A 24,533-nucleotide genomic window follows, 5' to 3' on the forward strand; every position below is an offset into this window, starting at 1 on the left:
TAACTTTTGATCCAAACTTCTATTTGACAATTATTATACATGCATTTTGAACTACTTTTTGCAAAACATCAAATTTCTTGGATTTAAACAAACAAAGCAACAAATTCACTACGTTGCAGTAGTAAACTAGTGAACGTGACGAATATATCATCATATAGGTCTTCTTGAAACATCCAAAATGCATATAATAGTAACGAAATGAACATTTGGATCAAAAGTTATACTTTGATTGACAAGTGGGAGGGGGGACTTGACCGTAGAAAATCATACCTTTCAAACCAAACGCAATACCCATCTTCTAAATCAAGAAAAATGGGCTTGTTGGGAAGATTTAGTGCGGCCTATAGAGCACATGCAATACCCCTTATAATAAGTGGGTTGCTCACGCAGTAGACTCTCTACCTGTACATATATATAGGGTCCCGTTCCCCACCCTAAGCTTTACCCTACACTTTAACAAACGTGTTTTGTCCTACATGGGTTAGAAGTTTTGGAATGGGCTGATTTTTGGTGAGGATGATCTCTATGGTGAGGAGATCATCCTCACAAAAAATCAGCTCATTCCAAAACTTCTAACCCCATAAAAAATGGTTTATAAAAAATGGACGGTCCACGATTTTTCAACTTGTAAACATGAGGCTAAAATTTTTGGAATGGGCTGATTTTTTGTGAGGATGATCTTCTAATCATAGAGATCATCCTCCTGAAAAATCAGCATATTCCAAAACTTCTAACCCATGTAGGACAAAACACGTTTGTTAAAGTGTAGGGTAAAGCTTAAGGTGTTGAACATTTCCCATATATATATATATATATAGGGGATGGTTCAACAGCCCTAAAGTTTGCCAAGTTTGGTGCCAAACATTTTTTTAAATATAGGTTAGAAGCTTTGGAATGAGCTGATTTTTTGTGAGGGTGATGTTTATGATGAGGAGATCATCCTCACCAAAAATCAACCTATTCCAAAACTTCTAACCCCATCAAAAGTGATTTACAAAAATTGGACGATCCACGATTCTTTAACTTGTAAACTAGGGTTAGAAGTTTCAAAATGAACTGATTTTTTGTGAGGATGATCTCTTCACCGTAGAGATCATCCTCACAAAAAATCAGCCTATTCCAAAACTTCTAACCTCATCAAAAGTGATTTATAAAAAATGTTTGGAAACTTGGCAAACTTTAGGGCTGCCGAACCGCTCCCTATATATATATATATATATGGGGACGGTTCAGCAACCCTATAGTTTGCCAAGTTTGGTGCCAAACATTTTTCAAAATATGGGCTAGAAGATTTGAAATGAGCTGATTTTTTGTGAGGATGATCTCTATGATGAGGAGATTATCCTCACCAAAAATCAGCCTATTCCAAAACTTCTAACTCTTCAAAAGTGATTTACAAAAATTGGACGGTCCACGATTCTTCAACTTGTAAACTAGGGTTAGATGTTTCAAAATGAGCAGATTTTTTGTGAGGATGATCTCTTCATCGTAGAGATTATCCTCACAAAAAAATCAGCCTATTCCAAAATTTGTAACTCTATCAAAAGTGATTTACAAAAAATGTTTAGCACCAAACTTAGCAAATTTTACGGCTGTCGAACCGCTCCCTATATATATATATATATATGGTCCCGTTATTTGGCCAACAGTTTGGCAAACATTTTGGCAAGCACTTTTTCAAAACATGGGTTAGAGGTCTTGGAATGGGCTGATTTTTGGTGAGGATGATCTCTACGGTGAGGAGATCATCCTCACCAAAAATCAGCTTATTCCAAAACTTCTAGCCCCAGTTTACAAGTTGAAAAATCATGAACCGTCCATTTTTTGTAAACCATTTTTGATGGGGTTAGAAGTTTTGGAATGGGCTGATTTTTGGTGATGATGATCTCCTCACCGTAGAGATCATCCTCACCAAAAATCAGCCCATTCCAAGACCTCTAACCCATGTTTTGAAAAATGAGTTTGCCAAAATGTTTGCCAAACTGTTGGCCAAATAACGCTACCCATATATATATGGGTCCCTATCCGTGGCCAACAGTTTGGCAAACATTTTGGCAAACACTTTTTCAAAACATGGGTTAGAGGTCTTGGAATGGGCTGATTTTTGGTGAGGATGATCTCTACGGTGAGGAGATCATCTTCACCAAAAATCAGCTCATTCCAAAACTTCTAGCCCCATTTTACAAGTTGAAAAATCGTGAACCGTCCATTTTTTGTAAACCATTTTTGATGAGGTTAGAAGTTTTGGAATGGGCTGATTTTTGGTGATGATGATCTCCTCACCATAGAGATCATCCTCACCAAAAATCAGCCCATTCCAAGACCTCTAACCCATGTTTTGAAAAATGTGTTTGCCAAAATGTTTGCCAAACTGTTGGCCATTGATCGCTACTCTATATATATATATATATATATATATAGAACAGCGTTCCTAAGACTCATATTGGGACTCACATTGCGACACACCGTTTTGTCTTATATGGGCAAAAATATTTAGAATGGGCTGATTTTTTGTGAGGATGATCTCTATAGTGAGGAGATCATCCTTGCCAAAAATCAGCTCATTATGAAACTTCTAGACCGTCCAATTTTTGTTGAAAAATTATAGACCGTCCAATTTTTGTAAATCAATTTTGATGGGGTTAGAAGTTTTGGAATGGGATGATTTTTTGCCAGGATGATCCCCTCATCACAGAGATCATCCTCACAAAAAATCAGCTCATTCCAAATATTTTTGCCCATATAAGACAAAACGGTGTGTCGCAATGTGAGTCTCAATATGAGTCTTAGGAACGTGACCCATATATATATGGGTCCCGTTCGCCACCCTTAGTTTTACCACACACTTTAACAAACACGTTTTGTCTTACATGGGTTAGAAGTTTCGGAATGAGCTGATTTTTTATGAGGATGATCTCTATGGTGAGGAGATCATCCTCACCAAAAATCAGCTCATTCCAAAACTTCTAACCCCATCAAAATTGATTTACAAAAAATGGACGGTCCACGATTTTTCAACGTGTAAACATGGGGCTAAACATTTCGGAATGGGCTGATTTTTGGGGAGGATGATCTTCTAATCATAGAGATCATCCTCACCAAAAATCAGCTCATTCCAAAACTTCTAACCCATATAGGACAAAAAACGTTTGTTAAAGTGTGTGGTAAAACTTAGGGTGCTGAACATTTCCCTATATATATATATGGGAAATGTTCAGCACCCTAAGTTTTACCACACATTTTAACAAACGTTTTTTGTCCTACATGGGTTAGAAGTTTTGGAATGAGCTGATTTTTGGTGAGGATGATCTCTATGATTAGAAGATCATCCTCCTCAAAAATCAGCCCATTCCGAAATGTTTAGCCCCATGTTTACACGTTGAAAAATCGTGGACCGTCCATTTTTTGTAAATCAATTTTGATGGGGTTAGAAGTTTTGGAATGAGCTGATTTTTGGTGAGGATGATCTACTCACCATAGAGATCATCCTCACCAAAAATCAGCCTATTCCAAAACCTCTAACCCATGTTTTGAAAAATGTTTTGCCAAAATGTTTGTTGCTGAACGGGACCCATATATATATATATATATATATATATATATATATAGAGAGAGAGAGAGAGAGAGAGAGAGAGAGAGAGAGATTTGTGAAAGTAATAGCCTTACCTTCCCCACGACTTACAACCTTTATGCTACTACTACTATGACGTGAACGGTTCAAATCGGTTTGATCTTTCCTAATCTTCCTGGCCGGAACTTGTATGCAACACTTGTACGGAGGTGCACGCATAAAGGTTTTGAACCCTTTTCTTATCTGAATCTTAATGACAAGACCCTACCAATCATTCGATTCCTTTATCGAGCTCTACCCTACCTGTATTTCCTTTTGAAAGGGGCCAAAGAAATGTCTCCACCTACTGTCAACAGTCTTTCTTCATAATTCTACTTAACGGCCTCCCCTCTTATTTGTTTTAGCAACTCATTCGTCAATCTCCTTGTGAAGAGCTCCCCAACGACGGTAGAGGAACCGTCCCGCCTGGGAAAAAAATGCAACAAACTCATCATTTTTTTTTTTTTTTGGGTGGGGGTGGGGGTGGGGGCGGGGAGTAGCAAATTTGCCTCTTGTTATCGAAGAAAGCAACACATTTGTTTTTTCAATCGTCAAAATCCAAACTAGTCTTAATCAACATGTACTTTTTTATTTGAGCATCTATTTAGCTATGATCATATATACAGTTGGGATGTTTTGTGAGAATACACACAATGACGAATTTGCTAAATTTAAATAAATAAAGCAACAAATTCGTCAATTTTGAAAACGCACACAAAGATCCAAAGTTATGCTTATATCTAAAAAATGATGGGGTATGCCATTCATCATTCATGATTTATTGCCACAAATCACTTAAATGTATCGCACAATGACCATTGAAAAATTCAAGTAAGGTAATTAAAAGAAATCAAAATAATAGATTTTTTTATATAAATTATATATATTTTTCTTGGTGAGTGGACATTTTTACTAAATAGAGTATTAATGTATCACCTACAAATTAGGTAACTTTTAGAAAGAAAACCTTATTTTAGTGTTTTTTTTCCCCCTATATTAATATAAGATATGAACATTTTTCTCAAATTTAGAAATTGATTTCTAATGACTCGCATAATTGTTTTAGAAAATCACTTCCCTTACTAACTTAGTAAGATTTTAACTCTTGCTAAGGATCCTTGTGCTCAAATGGATAAGCACATTGAAAAAGAAGAAAAAAATAAAAAAGAAACAATTTTTAAGGAATTTGATCCAACGGTCTTTCTTTGTAATTCCACTTAACAGCCTCCCCTCCTGTTTATTTTAGCAACTTATTCGTCAATCTCCTTAAGTAAAACACCTTAATGGGCACCCATAGTGGATCAAGTTTTTAAATTTATTGTTGGACATATAATCAAGATGGATCAGATTTGGATCCAAATTGGTATTAATCCAATAAGGTCTGTATTGTTCTGGATCCAATCTAAAGCATCATTATAATTCGATTTGATTTAAGAAATGCAAAATGTAAATTTACATTATTTGTATTTCAACACATTATTGGTTAAGATCACTATCGGATTGGAAGGATTCGAAATTGGTCCTGCAAGTTATCAGACTGGGTACATCTTGGAACCCAACTCCTTGAAATGGGTCTAAGTCCATCATGGGCCTATAGTTAACTCTTATTGTGGTTGGGACTTTGAACCATTACATTAATATGGAGTTGGGGAAATAAATTTTCAGGGAAGTGGAGTTTAGATGCATTCCTACAGTAAATAAATTGAAGCTTAGATTTGGAGATTGAAAAGTATTATAAAAAGGAACCCAAGGTTCCTTCAAATAATCTCTCTTCCCATAAGTTCCTAATTGAGAGAGAGTGACTGGTAGTAAGCTTTGTATCGGGTTATTGTTTGTATTCCTTCAATGTCACACTACATATTCTCACCTATGGATGCAACCTTATTGAGCTACCTCAAAGGAAAGATAAACAAAGAAATACTTGAATCAAACCCCATTAACGATTGCGAGGTCTACAACTTTGACCCATGGAATTTCTCAGGTATACATATATTCTTTTAATTATCTTCTTGGGAAACTGATGTTAGAGGCATATCTTGAAAAATATGAACCAAAAGTTCTCTTGATGTCACGTGCGGCCCGCCAAAGAAATATATATATATAGGGAAAAAAGTTCGAAATGAGCTGATTTTTTGTGAGGATGATCTCTACGTTGAGGGGATCATCTTTGCAAAAAAAAAATCAGCTCATTTCAAAACTTCTAATCCCATTAAAAGTGATTTACAAAAAATGGACTGTCCAAAATTCTTTAACTTGTAAATATAGGGTTAGAAGTTTCAGAATGAGCTGATTTTTGACAAGGCTGATATATATATATATATATTGAATCATGAATCGGTATGAAATGAATTGTTTTGTTATTTAGTTTTCACCAGGTTTGGAGAAAATAGGAAACTCAGATGCCTCTTTTTGCTCAATATATATATATATATTGAATCATGAATCGGTATGAAATGAATTGTTTTGTTATTTAGTTTTCACTAGGTTTGGAGAAAATAGGAAACTCAGATGCTTCTTATTGCTCAATATTTGTAAATATGTTTGTACAAGATTCGGTATATTCCACAAATTAACCTAACATGAATAGCACCAAGAGACATTTCTACATGTGCGAGAGTGAGACATTTCTAACGTGTGGGTCCTGTGCTTTTAATATAAAAGTTTGATACAATCCCTCGACGAACATGATGTTGCATATAACTATGAGTTATAAATGAAGTTGATTGTGGGCCTCTCACCAGGAATGTTGACTGGAGGACAATTACACATGGAACCATTTGCACTAAATAAAATATGGAAAAGAAAAGAAATAAAGAAAATGGCAAATCTCAAATTGTGAGGATTACGGGTTTGACCCATTGTTGTATATAACAATAAGTTATATTTGTACATTATATTATTGTTTAATCTATAATCTATTGATCAAAGGTGGAAGATCATACACGAACTAAAGTTAGAAAATAGAGAGATGTGACCCAACCTTGTCATGAAATTATACGAGGGAAGACAATTATCATTGAGATTTGAGTATATGGGATAATCAAATAAACATGATTCGATGGAGTACAGTGATACAATTAGACAACAAAGTGCAACTACGGAGGTTAAAAATAAATAAATATGAGCATGCTTTCAATTGTTTGAGGAGGAGGGGAATTGCCTCTGACAATTGGGACGTAGTCGATGTATACTCTCTATTTTATTTTTGATGGTGTGACATTAAATCATGACTATTGGATATTTGATTAAATCTCAAGGCATGAATGCTTTGATTTTAAACCTAATAATATAAATATATAAATAGATCAATCAAAATGCCTAAAAGAAAATTAGAAAGATTTTATTGCCGCATCAACTTTAGCTAACGCCATCCCAATTCGTATGTAAGATGGAGTTAGATTGAGAATTTTTATTTGTTGATGTCTCGTTCATAATCTAATGATTTGGCTTTAAAAGCTTAGGGATACAGTCAATGATTTTAATAATGAAACTTGTGAAAAATTCAATGTATTCCCATAATTTTCTTGACCTGTACATACATCAAAGATTATTCATCCTTTTGGTATTTGGGAAAAAAATTATACCATGTGGCAATATACGGCAAAACCAATACGTAGTTTACTGCTTACCAACCCGAGCCGACTCAACTCGACAGGCTTGGCTAAGAGCCATGCAACTGGGTGACACCGTGAGATCCCTGTCACTGATCTGGGAAAGCGCCACTTGAGAGGGGTACGTGGCGCCATCATATGTGGTGACAGGTCATGTGAATCCAGAAAGCGAGGAAAAAACCCCTCTCGATTTGAATTAAACGTTTTTTTTTTTTTAAAGCTTAAGACAGATTGATTGATCTCCCAGAACAGAGACACGTTGCTTCTCTTAAACAAAGGACGGCACCCAATCTCATTGACTTCGTTTTCTTGTACTATTTATAGGAGCCTTGATACTGAAGATTCATTCATTTTTATTCCCTTTAAGTCTGCATTTGAGAGAGAGAGAGAGAGAGAGAGAGAGAATGACGCCCTACAGATTCTCACCAACCAATATTGAGTTATTGGAGCTTCTCAACAGAAAGGTAAATGGGGAAAGACTTGAGTCATACCCCATTAAAGAGTGTCAGGTCTACGATGTTTTACCATGGCTGCTCTCGGGTACATGTATTTTTATTTTATTATTATTTTTCTTTTTGAATGGGCTGATTTGTATAATGGAAGAAAATCTAAGAGGTCATAACTTTATAAGATAGTAGAATTATTCTTGTTTCTAGTGGACTGAGGGTATACTTTAAGAGGGTGCAACTTAATTCGGTTGAAATCGAAAATCGAACCAAACTGTCTAATTTGAATTGATTTAATTCGATTTAAAACCGAAATAATATTTATTTAAAATAAAATTTATATTTATATTTATATTTCATTTTTACAAAACCTTTCTCGCCTGTCGCATCTCTCTATCGTCTGTCGCCTCTCTTTCTCGCCTGTCGCCTCTCGTGTCTGCACCTCCTGCCAGCGGCTACCATCTCGCGTCTGTCCCTCTCTCTCTCGCCTGTCGCCTCTATCGTGTCTGCACCTGCTGCCATCAGCTACCAGCGGCTACCACCGGATGATCTCTCTCTCCTGCGACTTGCTGCCATGGACAGCCATCGAAGATCTCTCTCTCTCTCTCTCTCTCTCTCCCTCCCTCTCTCTCTGCGAGCTGAGAACGATCCTCTACAAACATGGTCCAAGATTTGAATCAGTGGACCATTTAGCCGTTAATCACACTCTGATCGCACGATCATGACACATCCACCAGACTTAGATTCCTGTCTCCTTAGAACTCCAGGATACAGAGGTACGAGCCTATAGAACAGATCCTGTTCAAGTAAGGTCTTTGAAGCGTAGAAACTATCGAATGATTGTCTGAAGCAGTGATATCTCCTCGAGATTTCCAACTTCAGAAATCCAAATAATCCCAGAATGGATTCAGAAGAAATCTGGGTTCTTCTTGTTGTCTCTAGTTTATTCTTTTAAGGACCCAAGAAATCTCTGTCTCTCTCTCTCTGCGGCTGTAACGGTGGTTGCGGCTGCGAGTTACTACCAAACCCTAAATCTCTTAGCAGAAATGAGGGAACTCTTCCCAACCCATGGAACCGAACCGAACCGAACCAAACCGCAATAAGGTCGGTTTGGGTTGGTTCGGTTCTAGATCAATTTAGTTGGGTTCTGATTCTCATATGTTAGAACCGATTTTGATCGGTTCGGTTATAATTTTGTTCTAACCCGAACCAAGTTGCACCCCTACTTTAACCCCGATCCTATCACCTTTCAATTAAATAATGAAATCTATAATGACTTACTTTTATGTTGAACCTGTGGGAGACGAAAAAAGAGAAGAATATTACTTTGCTCATAGAGAAAGGCTTACGCCAGGTTCTCCTTATCCCAGACGAAGTATAATAGGAAAAATAGGTTTTTGGAGAATTAATGGTGGAAATAAGAAAATTTTGAATGGAAAAAACAGGTGTATTGGATTCAAGCAAGGACTAGTATTCATGAGAGACAAGGACAATAAAACTCCGTGGATAATGCACGAATACACTTTATACCACAACAATAAGGTTGTTTTAATTTTTTTTATAATTTAAATTAAAATAGCGGTCATTAATTTACTCCAGTTAAACCAAAGAGGTTTAAAAGTAAATTTAACATTTTTTCTATACAAGTTAGAGTCATTTTTATCAACAACTTATCTACAAATTAAGTTTGATATATAGATTGACTATTCTATAAATATTTTCAAAACATATTTTGATGCATAATTTTAGAAAGCCTCATTTACAATATTGTCCATTGACATTTGTGAAATTCCTGTTCTAGCATACTATTCATTTTAATTCAAAATAAATATTTTTACCTAGTATGTAGACCTATTCATAGTAATTTCAAACTACATTCCCTATTTGGTAAAAGCGATTATGAAACCATGTAGACCTATTCATAATAAATTGACCCCAAAAAGGGTATCCACTCAAATTATTAGATAGACGAAGAATTACACCGTTTCTTCTAAATTTTTGTTTTGTTTTGTTTTGTTTTATGTCTGGTATTTAGGAGATATTTGAAGAACTGGTGTTGTGTAGAATTACAAATAATGGGCGAGCAAAGAGGTCTGAAGACGCAAACAACAAATCTGATTCGATTCTGGAACTAGATGAAGCTTTTGACTATATCGGGAATTGCAAATTTGATGTATTGGATTGAATCCTACACACGGGAAGACATCCCTAATTTACAAAATTCCCCTCATTAGGTTTAACGTGGCAATTGACCTTCATGTACTGTCAGGTGAAAAAAGTTAAAAGGTGGTTACATTTGAAAATATTAATATAATGAAGTGTTCTTAGCAAGTAAAGTCTTTTACAATGTTTAGGAGTAATGTACTTTTTGAAATATTAATGGATTTTATTTTGAAGACAAAATTTTTCTTACTTTGCCAAATCATGAACCGGGTCGAAGCGAACTGACTTGCACTTTGGTCTGCAATGGGTTTGTTATTTGCCCCAATTTTGTTCAATGGGTTTACTATATCTCACATACCCAGCTAAATGAACCTTAATGCTTTAAACACTTTGTAGAAAAAGATAAGGACGAAAAATAACATAAAGGAGTAATTTAATTTTGGCTTCGATTTCTTAATCACCTAAGTGAATTATAAACCAATCAATTATTCATATCATATGTTCCTACTTGATGGGACAAAAACTATCTTTTGTTTTAAATATTTATGAGTCAAAAAGATCGTCATTAATAACATTTAATGTTGATGATTAGATAATTACTAGTCAATTAAATTCGAATAAAGATTTGATTTAATCAAAAAATCTAGAATTGAGATTCTCACTATTAGATTTTTTATAAAAATAATGAATTTATCAATTATTGTTGTTAATTAAGTTCAACATCTTAATTTACTATAGGAAATTCCAAGCATCTGATGTAATCGTATTACACATCAAATCAAAGAATTTTATAAGTAAATTACTTTGATCGAAAAATTTAATCAATAATAAAATAATAAATTGCATATAAGATGGAGTTGGAGTTTGAAATTTGGGTTTGTTGGGAGATGTTTTTCAAGTGCAAATCTTTAATTTGGAGTGAAAAAAAAATAGTGATTTATGATCAACCAAGCTTATTGGACATAGGATAGAGTTGGAGTTTGAAGTATGGGTTTGTGGGGAGTTGCTTTTCAAGTGCAAAACTTGGATTTGGAGACTTAAAAAGTAATAGTTTAGACCAAACAAACTTATTTGGAGACTCCCGTTTTAGGCTTTTAACACTCTATTCATTATAATTGAATTTTTTTTTTTTTTTACCAACTAGGAAAAAAACTAAGTTAAATTTAAAAATATCCTTCCCAAAAATGTAATGTAATAGTAAAATATTAAAAGGGTATTTTAATAATTTTGAAAAGTCTTTTCTTTTTGATAAATTTTTTTGAAAATGACACTTTGCCTGCTCTATAGATATATTCATAATAGATTGACCCCCAAAGTTGCATATCAAAATTATTAGAAATGTAATGATTTTTATTTTTATTTTTAATTTTTATTATTGGTAATTTCTCTTTAAATTTGATATCCATGTATCTTTTGGTTTTGACTTTCCTTTATGTTTGGTATTTTAGAAGCAATTCCAAGAATGGGTGTTGTGTAGAATTAGAACGAGTGGGCATTCAAAATGTTCTGAAGAGAATGAAGTGGTCAATCATTTGGAAGAAAGAGATGGAAAATGATAGAGGCAATTCGACGAAGCAAACAAATTTAAGCAACCTAAAGGACAACAACAACATCATACTGATGATCAAGGATACATCCAATCAAGCCTGACCTCTGGGTTATTTTGACGATGAAGAAGAACGTTTGAATCCGGAACTCATATCAATCTTGCAAAACAGTAATTATTATAACTTTTCGGAGTAGGCAAATCTATTACCCTAGACCAACTTATTGGGTCCTTTCTAAATTTCTGGTCCAAGATATATTTGTTTTATATTTGTTTGCATGTTATTTTGGTTTTGGTCAACATTTCTCACTTTGTAATTAATCAATTTTGGATTCAGTAATCATTAGGTAGGGTTTAATTTGGGTAAATATATTCTAGATAATTTCGTAAAAAATTTGGGAAAATTTTTAAAAATATACAAATGATGTTTTTAAAATTTTTATCAAAATCCATCATCTTCAACCTCCTTAAAAAAATCGTAAAGAAAATAAAATTTTTAAGTGTGGGGTATAAAAATGTAATCATATTTGATTATTCATAATTATTAATTGGGACTATAAATCTCTCTCCAGTTGTGTTGATGAATGGATCATAACCAAAATCTGATCCATTTGCAATCCAATAACTTGAGTCCATGACTCTAGTCAAGGATTTGGATTCCAATAAGGATCCAAACCAACTAGAATCCGCTAGGGACCCTATCCAATATGAGTTCTGATTAGAGCCTTGAAGTAAGCCAAGGGGACTGACTCTATTGAATTTTAAGTTGACTCTGTATGTATACCGGTAGGTGTGTAATTTGGTTTGGTTTAAACCAATAACTGAACAAAACCGATAGCTTTGGGGTGCTTTGATTTGGTTTGGAACAAGTTGCGGTTCAGTTCGGGGTTGCAAAGATGGAGAACTAATCAATTTGGTTTGATTCTCGTATCAAGCTAGTATATAACCGAACCAAACCGAGAACCGAATCCTCATGCAATAAATAAATATATATCTATATAATAATTATTATGAATTATTTTAGGAGTTGGGACATAGATTAATGATCTTTTATGGATAAGCTAATGACTTTTTATGGATAGATTAGTAATTTATTGTATGAAATTTTATGTTTATTATATGTTTGTTTCGTTCATGAAAAAATGTGTCTTACAATTTATAGAATATTGCAACCCACGTACCAAAAATCATAGTGTTTGATAACTTGTATCCATTAGATCTAAGCTTTTGAAAAGAAAAATTAAATCCGACGATTAGAAATCATTCTTACAATACTATATAACCAATGGATGCACATCCCCAATCAAACTAATCTTTTGTGTGTAGATTCACCAAGGGATGGACCACAAATCTAGAAGGTCAGTGGGTCGCCAAAAATGCCGCGTGGTATAAGGGTGCCACTATGTGAAAAAAGCCCATATTTGACGGTCTCAATCCATCAAATTTTGAGAAATTTGACAGACCACCCATCAAATATGCCTGTCAAATATTTTTTTGTAGAATTTTTTTTTTTACGGCCCTGAGCTATCAAATATTGGAGAATAAGCTTTAAAAAAAAAAAAAAAATCATAGAATATGACCGTCGAATATGAAGATTTAACAAACAATAGGTTGGTTCTCTAATTCACCAATCACAATAAATGAAATGGTAATAAACAAAATCATAAATATAAAAATTAAAATAAAAATCATAAAACAAATTCCAAATTAAACTAAACTAAACAACTCAAAATTCATATTATATATTGAAATTCTATTTCTAAACAAGCTCTAATTGAAGTAATTGGGCACTTACAAATGAAATTACATTACATAATTGCTTAGAAATAAAATACAATTAGAAGCAAATGGTCGTGATGCCTTTGACCTCTTCTAGCTCTCTTAGCTCTATCGTGTCTTCTTATTTTTTTCAAGGTTTGGATTATCCCTACATTGCCACTGTTCTCAAAGAAATCCTAATAGCGCTCTCGTACCTACACGGAAAAGGTTTGATACATCAAGATATCAACTCAAAATAATAGAAGAACATAACTAGACTTTATTCACAAATGTTAAAAAACAAGAAATACTATATGATGGCACAATACTATTAAGATCTTCAAGAATTATATATTTATGAATATTAATAACAAATCGAAAAATAAGTCAATAGAAAACCAATTCCAGGCTAACTTAGTTATAATCGAGCAGTCCTCCACTAATGAAAAAAGGCTATAAGCAACCATAACCAACCAGCATAAGAACTAGTTATCTTGATATGCCATAACCAATGTTAATTGTTCAATACTTAGAAAATACAAGAATCAGATGCCAATAGTAATTAGTTTAAAACTTAATTACTGAAAGTGCTAGAACACGGTTCTACGTTGAGAGTGGCCTAAAGTGCTACAATCGATCTATGTTGGGAGTGAGGGTCATCAAAAAATAGAAATTGAATTATTTTAATTATTCATTTATGGGTAAGATGGTCAAACCAACATGTCTAAGCCAATTCAAACCAAGCACCAAAAGTTGTAAATAGAGTAGGCAACAAACTCTTTTTACGGGTGGGAAAAAGTAACTCGACATCATAAGAAAACAAACACAGTCAAGAAGTGTCAAGGGCAGCAGTGTGTATGGTCCGATAGAGCTACTACCTAATGCATGGATGAATATGTGATCCAAAGAATTAAACTGAATAATCGTCAATTCTCATAATCGACATGTATTCATAAACAACAAAACTAGGCGACTTTGTACATCAGATAAGCAAAGATGTGAGTGAGTGAGAAATACAAAAGTGATGTACAACTCCATGACTCCAAATTATCTTACGTGAAAAACTCATTCTCTCTACGGACCCATGGATTAGGCTCCCACAGGCAATGTGGGACTATTGTTCTAACATGTACAATGTGTAAGGAGGATATTATACTCCATGGTCCGTATAGTATAATTACACTAGGCATTATATGAGGTAATTAATAAATTGGAAACTATTGAAAAGGAGAAGGAACTTTACTAGACAGGAGTGCGTTGCATTTCTTTAGATTTGGAGTTTTGGACGACATAATGGTCGGAGTTAGCAAGGTATTTGTAGGTGGGAGTGAAATATATCCTCCTTTCTTCCCAACCTTCAAATACGCGACCCGCTCTCCTCTCTATTCGGAGCTGCCAATTAATTTAACATTGTAGTTAAACCCTTCAACAAACTGATTAAAAGCATATGGAACTTATAGAAAAGCAAAAGAAAAGAGAATAATAACAGGTACCATGAGATTTCCCTAACCTCAAACGAGGTTTGAGGCTCCCCATTAAACATAAGATTGAGATGATAGGAAAAATAAAGATTTCCTAGAGACAAGTACTAGTTCACTAAAAATCCTCAAGACTTTTGTTAATTTATTCGTAGACCTTAATTTAATTATATATTTTTGGGATACTCATATCTAATGTCTATATATCATTAATTAAGCAACAAAAATTAGTTTAGAATTACTTACAAGAAATGAATAGTTTAGAAGTGTTCTAATCACTACTGGGTCAAAAGAATGTCCAATAGGGCATTTCAAGGAATATCACATTAAAATTCTCCTAGTAATGAAAGCAGCAAATTTGGGCCTTCAAATTCATTGTGTGAAATATTATAATTTTGTTATCTACTATATCAAATGGTGGTTGCTCAAGAGAGATCTCTTACCTGGTCTTTCTTTAGAAGCTCTTGCCAATCGTGCTTCTTCAGAAGCTCGTGTGTGTCTCCACAACGGGATGAAAGCCGATAATTTAAAACTCACGAATTGACTAGAGTTGTCATTCCTGGACGTTTTCACATTCCCAAATGCTTCCAGTATACAATTTGTCTGAAGGATTTTGCACTCTATCCCACTGCCACCCCCAACTTACCTAATTATGATGGATTGGTTTGTTTTATCTGCAGAATCCACAAAATAGGGAAAGAAAAAAAGCATAAAAACTTCAGAAACAAGTCAAGTACTCCTTAATAAACAATAGGTAATCCACCAAAGAATCAAATTATCTCCAAATATGTATGGTTATGTTCACCTCTCATTATCTCACTGAAGGCAGTGTCTACTATAGCGAAAACGTGAGGATGGTCTGTAACTTTCTGTCTATAAGCTATGAGGAACTCGTTTCCGTAAATTGGGACATCTTTAAAGGGATTGATTGCAACCAGAACAGGCCCAGCTTTAAGTCTATAGAAATATAAACAAGAATCAGTAATAGGAGTAAGGTAGTGGAAAAGAATTTTGATTGTAGATCAGACTTACATAAATCCTATCATGACAATATTTGTATTGAAGTTGTGAAGAACGGATGGCTCATTCAAGTAACTTAGCTGTATAAGATCATCAACGCCTTCAAGTATACATGGGTTTCCGGGCAAGAGATTCCTTGTAGGCACTGATACAACCTGAAGAAATAACATAACACAAGTGAATTTAATCTCCACTAGCTTAAGTTCTTGAGATTGGATAAGTGTAACTCAGACAATATAAAAAGAAAAAAGTAAACCCACACTGCCATCTAAAAACAAAACTAGAGCGTCCTCCTCAGAAGTTGGTTGAATCTTTCCAAACTCCCACTGACCATTTGAGAGTTGACACCAAACCCGAAGTTCCTGAAATAGAGCACTCTTGAGTTTATGTATGCATACCAAATGGGCCACCTTAAGGATTCTTCCAAGCAAAAGTATAATCTGCCCAAGCAAGTGACCAGCATGGTGTCCAAACTCGTTTGAGACTGAGTTTTATTACTATACCTAATATGAAAGTACTATTCTTTGTTGCCTATAATTAATATGCCATCTTTAACACTCCACTTAGATCATACAATTGAAATTTAAAAACTGAAGGGATGGAAAAGCTTCTTTTTGCCTTTTTTACTCACTTTTTTATAAGAATAAATGAGAAAAAACAGATAGAGATGAACAGCATATGCTGCACATCAATGGAAATAAGTAGGACTTTTCTAGCCTCAACCCACTGTTTAAGTTTGATTTTAGTACCATACAAACTAGTTTTAAAACTCAGAAATTCAACTCAGTAAGTTGAAAACTCAGAATTGGTACAGACAAGTCCAACAAAATAGTTGTAAACTACGGTATATAAGGCTGGACAACTAGACACTCAAGATAACAATTCACTCACAGACCCAGAAGAGTACAAAATATCATATGTGCACCATCTGGGAAACAATACGATCTCGAAATTTAGAACTACCATATTTTTCCTTCTTGAAGGTCTTCCATGATAAACAGGACTCCACTCTTGAAAACAGATCTTTGATCATCATCATTACCATTACATCTTTATTCTAGCCAAAACGGAAATAGAAGTTAGACAAGAAGGTTTGTAAAACGTTGTAATTACAGAATTTAGCATTTTACAGCATGTTATGGCATACCAAGCGGGCGACCTAGAGGGGATTGATTTGTGTCATTACAACAGATAAAATAGCTCCTTTTTTTCCATTAAAGAGTTACACTTGCGGCAAATAATAAAAGGCAATCACGATAATTTTTTATTTTTTATTTAAATTAAAATGAAAGGATAGAAGATCAACTACTATACCTTACTGGAAATAAGAAAAATATACCCACCTCTGCATCTAATAACGTAGAGTAGACGTAATTCTATAAGTAGGAGTACATTTAATCAAATATCATGTGGAAAAGGAACCAATTACTATTACCTCTTGATGTGCATCTGTTAGTCGCAAGCTTTCATTGGATCTTGTAGTCAATGCTAATCTCGGGGATGTAGGATATGATGCTCCAGGTCATTTCCTACCTCCTTTCCGCAACGCTCTCCCAAAATAGAGTACCAACTAATTGACAATCTTTGAAGCTAGGTGAGATGTTGCAGCTCCTTAGGCATGCCCAACAAGGAATTAGATGAATAGATTGACAAACTTTAGAGTACTGTAAGATGTGTCAAGCCTTCCGGGAATGATGAATGCGGTGATCCAGCAATAATCAGAGAATTGAGATGGTTGCTGTTGTTAACTTGGTTGGTGGGCAATGACCTTGAAAGAAGACCTACATCCCCTCCTAAACACAACTCTTCAAGGAGTGGAGGAAGGCATGGTGTCCAAGTCAATTTTGGGCAATAACCAATCTCTAAATTCCTTAGTGTCGCAGGGAATATCTGTAAATACCTTGGATGGAAATCTATTTCAAGGACTTGGTTTCCCCATAAACTATGAACAACTGATATAGTATAGAAGATTAAAACTAGAGTAAATTTATATAGCATTAAACAGAGTTTCAAAGTATTTAAATTTACTAGAAAAGGAGCATAATGTACCATCTTCGGAAAATAGTTGGCATTGTCATCGTAATTAGACTTGATAAATGGTGGCAAAAGCGGCGATAGAACCATAAGATCTAAATCTCTATTTTCTTCCAATCTCATGTCGTAATTATTTCATGTGTCCAATGAGCAGTTGACACAAGAGCAGACACCCCTTTTAAACTAATTGGTACTAGCGACGTGGATGAACAAAATCATAATTAACAAAAATATAAACAGGACAAATGAAATCAACCAACTTATTCCACATCAGAACCCAAAATAAGACACACATAAGAATTCTCTAGTAAGGACTTTGTCCTTGAAAGTTCCCTGGAGGATCATAGCTGCATATGACAAAGGTACCCCCAGTGTTGCATGTAACCTTAGCACACCCGAGACATACTGAGTCGCCCCACACCACCTGAGTGTAGTGCAGGCAATCTCCTCCGTTACACGTGTTCGAGTTGTGGTCGTAGTATTGTTTCTCCCCTACCCACATATTCACAGAATCTGTGCCGGAGAGGTCACCACTACCCCAGGCAAGATTCTCACCATAGGGTCCCTTGGAGTGATCTAAATTGCAATCTACCACCCTCTAGTTAGCATAGTCTTGAGCATAAGATTCGACCTTGGTGTCCCATGTCATTGGACCAACCCCAACTTTGGAATGAGCCGTGTTGTGGGTATTAATGTATTCTTGTGGGGAGTTTTGTCCTCGGGAGACTTGCATTAGAGCTAAGCCCATCAGACACACTAGTAGTGCTAATTCAAGCCTACAATACCCTATCTTTCCCTCTATACTTTACTAGTTAATTTTTGGTCTCCTTGATGAAAAATGAGACATATGGGGTGAGGTATTTATAGTGAAAATAGTGGAGAAAATGGAGAGAAAGCAAGACATTGGAGCAAAAATAAAGAGATGGAGTCAACATATGGCTCAAATCTCATCAGACACACACTAATATTTTAAGTTTTATAAGTTAATTTGGAGGAAAAAGGAAAAAAGATTAAAAGGAGATTGGAAAATGAAACTTTTATAAGGTATCTTTGCATGACTAAAGTCACCACCTTACATTCTTTATCTATGGTGAGATTATCTATAAAGTTAGCTCTTTATAGATAAAAAGACCACTCAATTTGAACCATGACAACCATCTCCTTACATTTGAGGTGCGGGACCGACAAAGAAATTTCTAGCACATATACGTAAGTGTGTGTTTGTGATGAACCAAAAGTAATCCGTATTTGGAATTTATATTTATATGTCTTCATCATGGAGATCATCAACAATAAAACTCAGCTAAATCTAAAAATTCTATCCTATAAAAAATAGTTTACAAGTTATGAAGTTCGGACTGTCCCTTTAAATGTTATTTGAGACCACTTTTCAGGCAATTTGTGATTTTTGATGAACTTTGAAACTCAACAAAGAAAGTAGGCCTGTCAAGAACTCAACATTATTCATCAAATAAAAATTAGCTGATTACGTTAGTAAAGGTATGCAATGAGGTGATCCCTTATGGCCTATAGTCACCTTCGTCGTCAATTGAAGGAACTGATCTCTTTACCGCCCATGTTTGTTTTGGGGTCTTTACGTTACCCTAGCAACATTGATGGTCTTTTATTGAAGAAATACCAAACATATACAATTAGGATCACATTGACATACTACAATGCATAAAGCTAAAATGGAACTGATCTTTTAACGAATTCGAGTTTGTTTATAAGGATATCCGTGTTGGCATTCAATTGGAATTCATGACCTCATAGAAAGTGATGGTAACAATTATAATCAACATTGAACGAAGTTGAAAAAAAAATAGCCAAGATAAATAACAGTATGATGCACCAAACAGAAAGTGATGGTAACAACCATAATTTATGAACATGTTCAGCCCAAGGATTATTTGGAGCTTATGCAAAGCATCTATGGGCTATCCCTATATTTGTAATACTTGTACAAAAACAGTATGATTCACCAAACAGCTTCATCATATAATTCAACAATGAGATGAAATAAGAAATTTATTTTCATTTTTGATATGCAAGCATAGCCATTAAAAGGTCTATTGAACAGATCTTGTTTGTCCATTCAATTCAACCTAGAATCATGTTTTTAGTTAAATTCAAGTGTCTCCAAAAAGTTTGCATATCAGCAACTCTCCAACAAAAAACTACTGATTTAAAAGTTAGCTCCTTCTTCATTTTGGCTAGGGCAAGCAAGAATCTGGATATTGAAACATTTATTTTTTTAATTTTGAGAAGTAACAAAATTTCTTTAAAGCTAACTGATAATAAAGAAAAAAAGAAGAGAAATAAGTGCAAATAAAAGAAACAACCATGGCCTAAATACATAAAAACATAAAAAGAAAAATGCTCTTGAATTTTACCACGTGGATGTTTGTTTTTAGTTCTTTTGCAGCGTCTCTAGTTTCAAGTAGTAACCGATCAGTTGCATTCATAATTTGCCTTATTCCAAACCATATTTTGATGCGTCCATGTGCCGTATCATGATGCTTGTCGTAAAGTTTCTTTTGCGACTGTGCCCTTATCTTTGGTTTTCTCTACAGTCCTTTTTCAACTGTAACACGTAACAATCTCAGAACTCTCATTATCAACAACTACAACAAACAAAACAAAATCCACATACTTCAGAACTCAAAAAAATTTCACTAAGCCTTAAACACATAGACAATATCAAAAGCCAGAAATTCTGCATTAACATTCAGATCACCTTATAATCCAAATATGTACAATAATCTACCACTACAACACCTTTTGTGGATCTCTGATCTAACAAACAACTAATGAGAATATTAGCAACTAATGAAAAATTTATCTATACTTTGAGGGTTTGAAAATCAAACAAAGTTCAACTGATCATCAAAAATTATTTATATTATTATTACTCAAATAAGAACATAAATACATGAACCCTACGTTTCATAATCCAGATTTCAGCAGTAATTAAACTTCCAGATCTGGAAATATCTTGCAGAAAAACCCGAAACAAGTGAAGTAAAATTACATCAATTAGTAGTTTCTTCAAGACAAAATCAAAATTCTAAATCTTTTTGAAACAACCGATTGTCTCAATTGCGGATCTCTAGCACAAAAATTAATCCAAACTAGAATTCATGAACCCTAGGATTTGAATTCGAAATCAGAAAGACAAAGCCACTAAATCAGATCTCTAAAATGAGTAAAAAAACGAATGAAACTGAAATTTTTTTGAAATTACCAGAATTAATAGAAGATTTAGGTATTAGAGGTGTGGAAGGCTGGGATCCAATTCTAAGTGTTTTTGAAGGAATTACCGACATATCATTTTAACCCTAGATCTCATCTTCACTCCATCATTTTAGTATTGAGAGATCGAGAGATCAAATACAAAGAGAGATCGATCGGATATAGAGAGAGATGTGATCGAGAGAGAGTGAGAGTAACTGAAAAAATTGTAGATCAGACTTAAAGAGAGAGTGAAGCAAAGAGAAAATGTAGATGAGAGAGAGAAAAAGAGGGAAAAAATTTGCCCTGATTTCTCTAAATTTTGTGGGCGCATGGCTGTGAAATTCGAACTTTTAAAATTCATCGGGCCAAGCCCAGCAATTTTTTTTAAATTTTTTACGATTTTCACGTAGTGTGCAAACTAACCTTGGCTAGGAATGGGACGCGGTTCTGGATCCCTACTCTAAATCTAAATCTAAGTCATTGCTCTTGACCCATAATTTTAGAACGGGACACTGTTCTTGACCCGTAATTTAATATGGAGTTATAAATTTGGGGTCTAAGATGGAGTTATGTTAGAAATATGGGTTTGGTGGAGCATTGTAGTGGGTCCATTGGGTTACTACGTAAGCCAGCCATTTCTAACTTGTTACATGTGGGTCCCATGCATTCGATATACACCCTTTAAAAGCAAAATGTGGAAAATAACTACGAGTCATAAATGAAGTTGATTGATTGCTTGCGTCACAAGGAATCTTGAAGGGGGGATGATGACAACTCTAGAGTTTTAAAATATCTTAAAAGAGATCTTTGGCACTATGTGAAAAAAGCTCGTATTTGACGGTCTTAGCCCGTCAAATTTTTCAAAATTTGACGGACCCTCCTGCCAAATATGCCCATCAAATATTCTCTTGTAGAAATTTTTTTGTTTTTGACAGCCTTGGACTATCAAATTATTGGATAATGAGCTTCAAAAAATAAAAAAAACAAAAAAAATCCATAGAGTATGATCGTCGAATTTGGAGGTTTAACAAACAATAGCATGACCCTCTAATTCACCAATCACAATGAACGAAATAATAATAAAAAAATCAGAAAAACAAAAAACAAAAGAAAAATCATAAAACAAGAATATGATGGGCATCCATATTGACTGAAGAACAAAGAAGAGAAAATTAAATCAATATTCATCAATTAATATTTTGAAATTGAAATAGACCCAACTTCACATTAAATCGAAGAAAAAAGAAGAGAAAACTAAATAACAAAATCTGAAAAATCTGAGTAAGAGGAGAAAATAGATTCGGTGGCCCAATTGATTTCCTCTATAATTTGTGTCTTCTGACCTACCAATTACTCATCACGGTCACATTTTTGAAGATCAAGTACAATTATATCAATTATCATGGAAATCTATTTCAAGGACTTGGTTTCCCTATAAACTATGAACAACTGATATAGTATAGAAGATTAAAACTAAAGTAAATTTATATAGACAAACATGAACAAAACACTAAAATTCATGAACCACTATCGTTTTAAATATGGGTCTTGGCATGTGTTTGATTCATGGGAACAAAAAGCTGTCTGAGACAAACATGAACAAACTAACCCTTAAACAAAACACTAAAATTCCTACCACATATATACAATTTCGTACAATTGGACAGATAATATCAAGTAAACCTAATACTGAAGATAACAGTAAGAAATATATTTACAATCTCTTCAAACATTAAATGACTCAAGAGTAGTCTACACCTTGATGACAAGAAACTAATTGTTTTAAACAATCTCTGAAGCTACAAAAGCGACAATAATAAATCAATATCGATTTATGAGAAATAATATGACTCCATTAAGTGTTATTTATTTATTTAATTGTTTTTGCATGGACTGAACGCACTAATCACAACATGTTACCAAAAGATCAGTGGATCTAGGCCCTTAAAAAATCATGATAAGTTATTGGTGAATGATGTAAAAAATTCAGAATATCAAATGCATCATCATACTCATATCACCAGCACTATCGTAATCGCTACATGATGCATGTTTGAGAGTAAAGGAAGTGTATTAGCTATTAGACTCTTAACATTATATCATACTTTATAATGTAACAAAATGACTATACAACATTTTTAATATGATACAAATAACTCTTATGCATCTGTCAATAATGATTATTTTTTCTTAAAGACTTCCCAAATGAGAATCAAGCAAAATAGAAAGAAACAACGTAATCTATTCATCAGTGCAAGTGAAAAACACATAATTACTTGTTTTATCATCCAAACATATAAGAATTTAAGATTGAAAACCAGAGAATCCTCCAAGAGCTGAATGTGATTAGTCCATGACGACTAATTCAGAAATATAAATTAAGCAGATTGACTTGTGTGAGATCTATAGATTAATATGATCCGTCCATAGATTAATGTAACTAAGCCGTGAAATAAAAATCAGGATCGTTAAAAATACAAATATGAACCAATTAAAATAATTTGAAAACAAAAGTGTTAAGTATCCTAACTAAGAAATTATACCTAAAATGAGACAATTTCCTAGTGCTTAGTAAGGCGTCTCCTGATGGTTCTGGATTTCTTAAGTCAAAGGTCAAGTGGCAAGTACTTCTTCTTGCTGTAAACTTCGCTCAAAATCTTCTTTTTTTGCTTTTGTGAAATTACTAGTAAAATTTGAGTGATCACTAATCTACGAAGAGAATCAACAACAAAAATAATTATAAATCAGAAATTGAGTTTTTGACCTAGATTACTTATGAGATGGCCCTCACAATTCAATGAGATGCTGCAGACTTGTCTGAACAGATCATGAACCTTGATCCTCTCTGCTCAGATTTATAAAAAAAAAAATCAAACTCGAATCCAAGTAAATGGATGATTAACAGAGACATACTTCATGAAAGAACTTCTAAAGAAAAGAAAGATCAGATTGAGATCCAGTTGTTCTTACCCATTGATGCAGCTCTGTAACCTTAATTCGGTTGTTCAAACTCGAATCCGATATAGATTAAAGGGTTTTGGGTCATGTTCGAGAGAGATAAAGATAAGAAAAATATGAGAGTGATAGAGAGAGGAGTTATCAGACAAAACTAGAGATCGAACGAGAGATCGCGATAGAGAATCCTACGTTTAGGAGGTTAGGGTTTAATCTCATATCGATCGAGAGAGTAAATCGTTCCCCTCTTCTTGGCTCTCGCACAAGAATAAGTTTGGTTTTATTTATTTTTTTCTCTTATATTAAAATAAAAAATAAAAAACAAAATAAAAAAATTAAGCCCAATTCGTCGGACTCAAGCCCACGAATTGAACTGTAAAATATTTGACGGCTTCAATACCATTAATCTTGCTATCGTATTTGGATTTTTTGAACGTAGTGGGAGGTGCATGCATAAAGGTTTTGAACCTTTTTCTTAGGTGAATCCTAATGACAAGACCCTACCAATCATTCGATTCCTCTGTCTAGTACTACCCTACCCACATTTCCTTTGAAAGGCGCAAAGAAATGTCTCCACCTACTCTCAACAGTCTTTCTTCAAAATTCTACTTAACGGCCTCCCCTCCTATTTGTTTTAACAACTCATTCGTCAATCTCCTTGCGAAGAGCTCCCTAACG

The 24,533-nt window shown here is 34.2% G+C and overlaps 1 protein-coding gene and 1 non-coding gene across 12 annotated transcripts; both read right to left on the bottom strand.

The window, feature by feature from the left end:
- Positions 1-8,257: 8,257 nt before the first annotated feature.
- Positions 8,258-8,483, bottom strand: LOC147395739 (small nucleolar RNA U3). Its single transcript, XR_015181243.1, has one exon. It is a non-coding gene; the product is annotated as a small nucleolar RNA U3 (small nucleolar RNA).
- A 4,600-nt stretch (positions 8,484-13,083) lies between these two features.
- On the bottom strand, positions 13,084-24,533 carry LOC147395740 (myosin-2-like). Of its 11 annotated transcripts, none has more exons than XR_015180532.1 (9): positions 23,871-24,525; positions 23,444-23,745; positions 20,060-20,250; positions 17,068-17,522; positions 15,893-15,994; positions 15,418-15,787; positions 15,056-15,286; positions 14,378-14,526; positions 13,084-13,349 (listed from the first exon to the last, which is right to left on the bottom strand). XR_015180532.1 is itself a non-coding variant. In XM_086450612.1 (8 exons), the coding sequence occupies exons 3-5, from the start codon at positions 20,129-20,131 to the stop codon at positions 15,641-15,643; spliced, it is 321 nt and encodes a 106-aa protein (XP_086306738.1). In that variant the 5' UTR covers positions 20,132-20,250; positions 23,692-23,745; positions 23,871-24,533; the 3' UTR covers positions 13,084-13,349; positions 14,378-14,526; positions 15,056-15,286; positions 15,418-15,640. The 11 variants fall into 11 exon arrangements, 6 of the variants coding, with proteins under 6 accessions (XP_086306738.1, XP_086306737.1, XP_086306739.1 ...); XR_015180531.1 differs by having other exon boundaries at positions 17,068-17,532; XR_015180534.1 differs by lacking the exon at positions 15,893-15,994 and having other exon boundaries at positions 17,068-17,532; positions 23,871-24,527.

Source organism: Akebia trifoliata, chromosome 8 (assembly GCF_017979445.1).
Source record: "Akebia trifoliata isolate Shusen 1 chromosome 8, ASM1797944v1, whole genome shotgun sequence".
Taxonomy (NCBI): Eukaryota; Viridiplantae; Streptophyta; class Magnoliopsida; order Ranunculales; family Lardizabalaceae; genus Akebia; species Akebia trifoliata.

What these genes read in the sequence shown, in the direction of transcription:
- LOC147395740 (XM_086450612.1), bottom strand. Translation starts at nt 20,131, where the DNA reads ATGAATGCAACTGATCGGTTACTACTTGAAACTAGAGACGCTGCAAAA. An exon ending in TAAAAACAAACATCCACGTG is followed by an intron (nt 15,995 to 20,059) that starts GTAAAATTCAAG and finishes GCTCTATTTCAG; the next exon opens with GAACTTCGGGTTTGGTGTCA. An exon ending in TTTTGTTTTTAGATGGCAGT is followed by an intron (nt 15,788 to 15,892) that starts GTGGGTTTACTT and finishes TTATTTCTTCAG; the next exon opens with GTTGTATCAGTGCCTACAAG.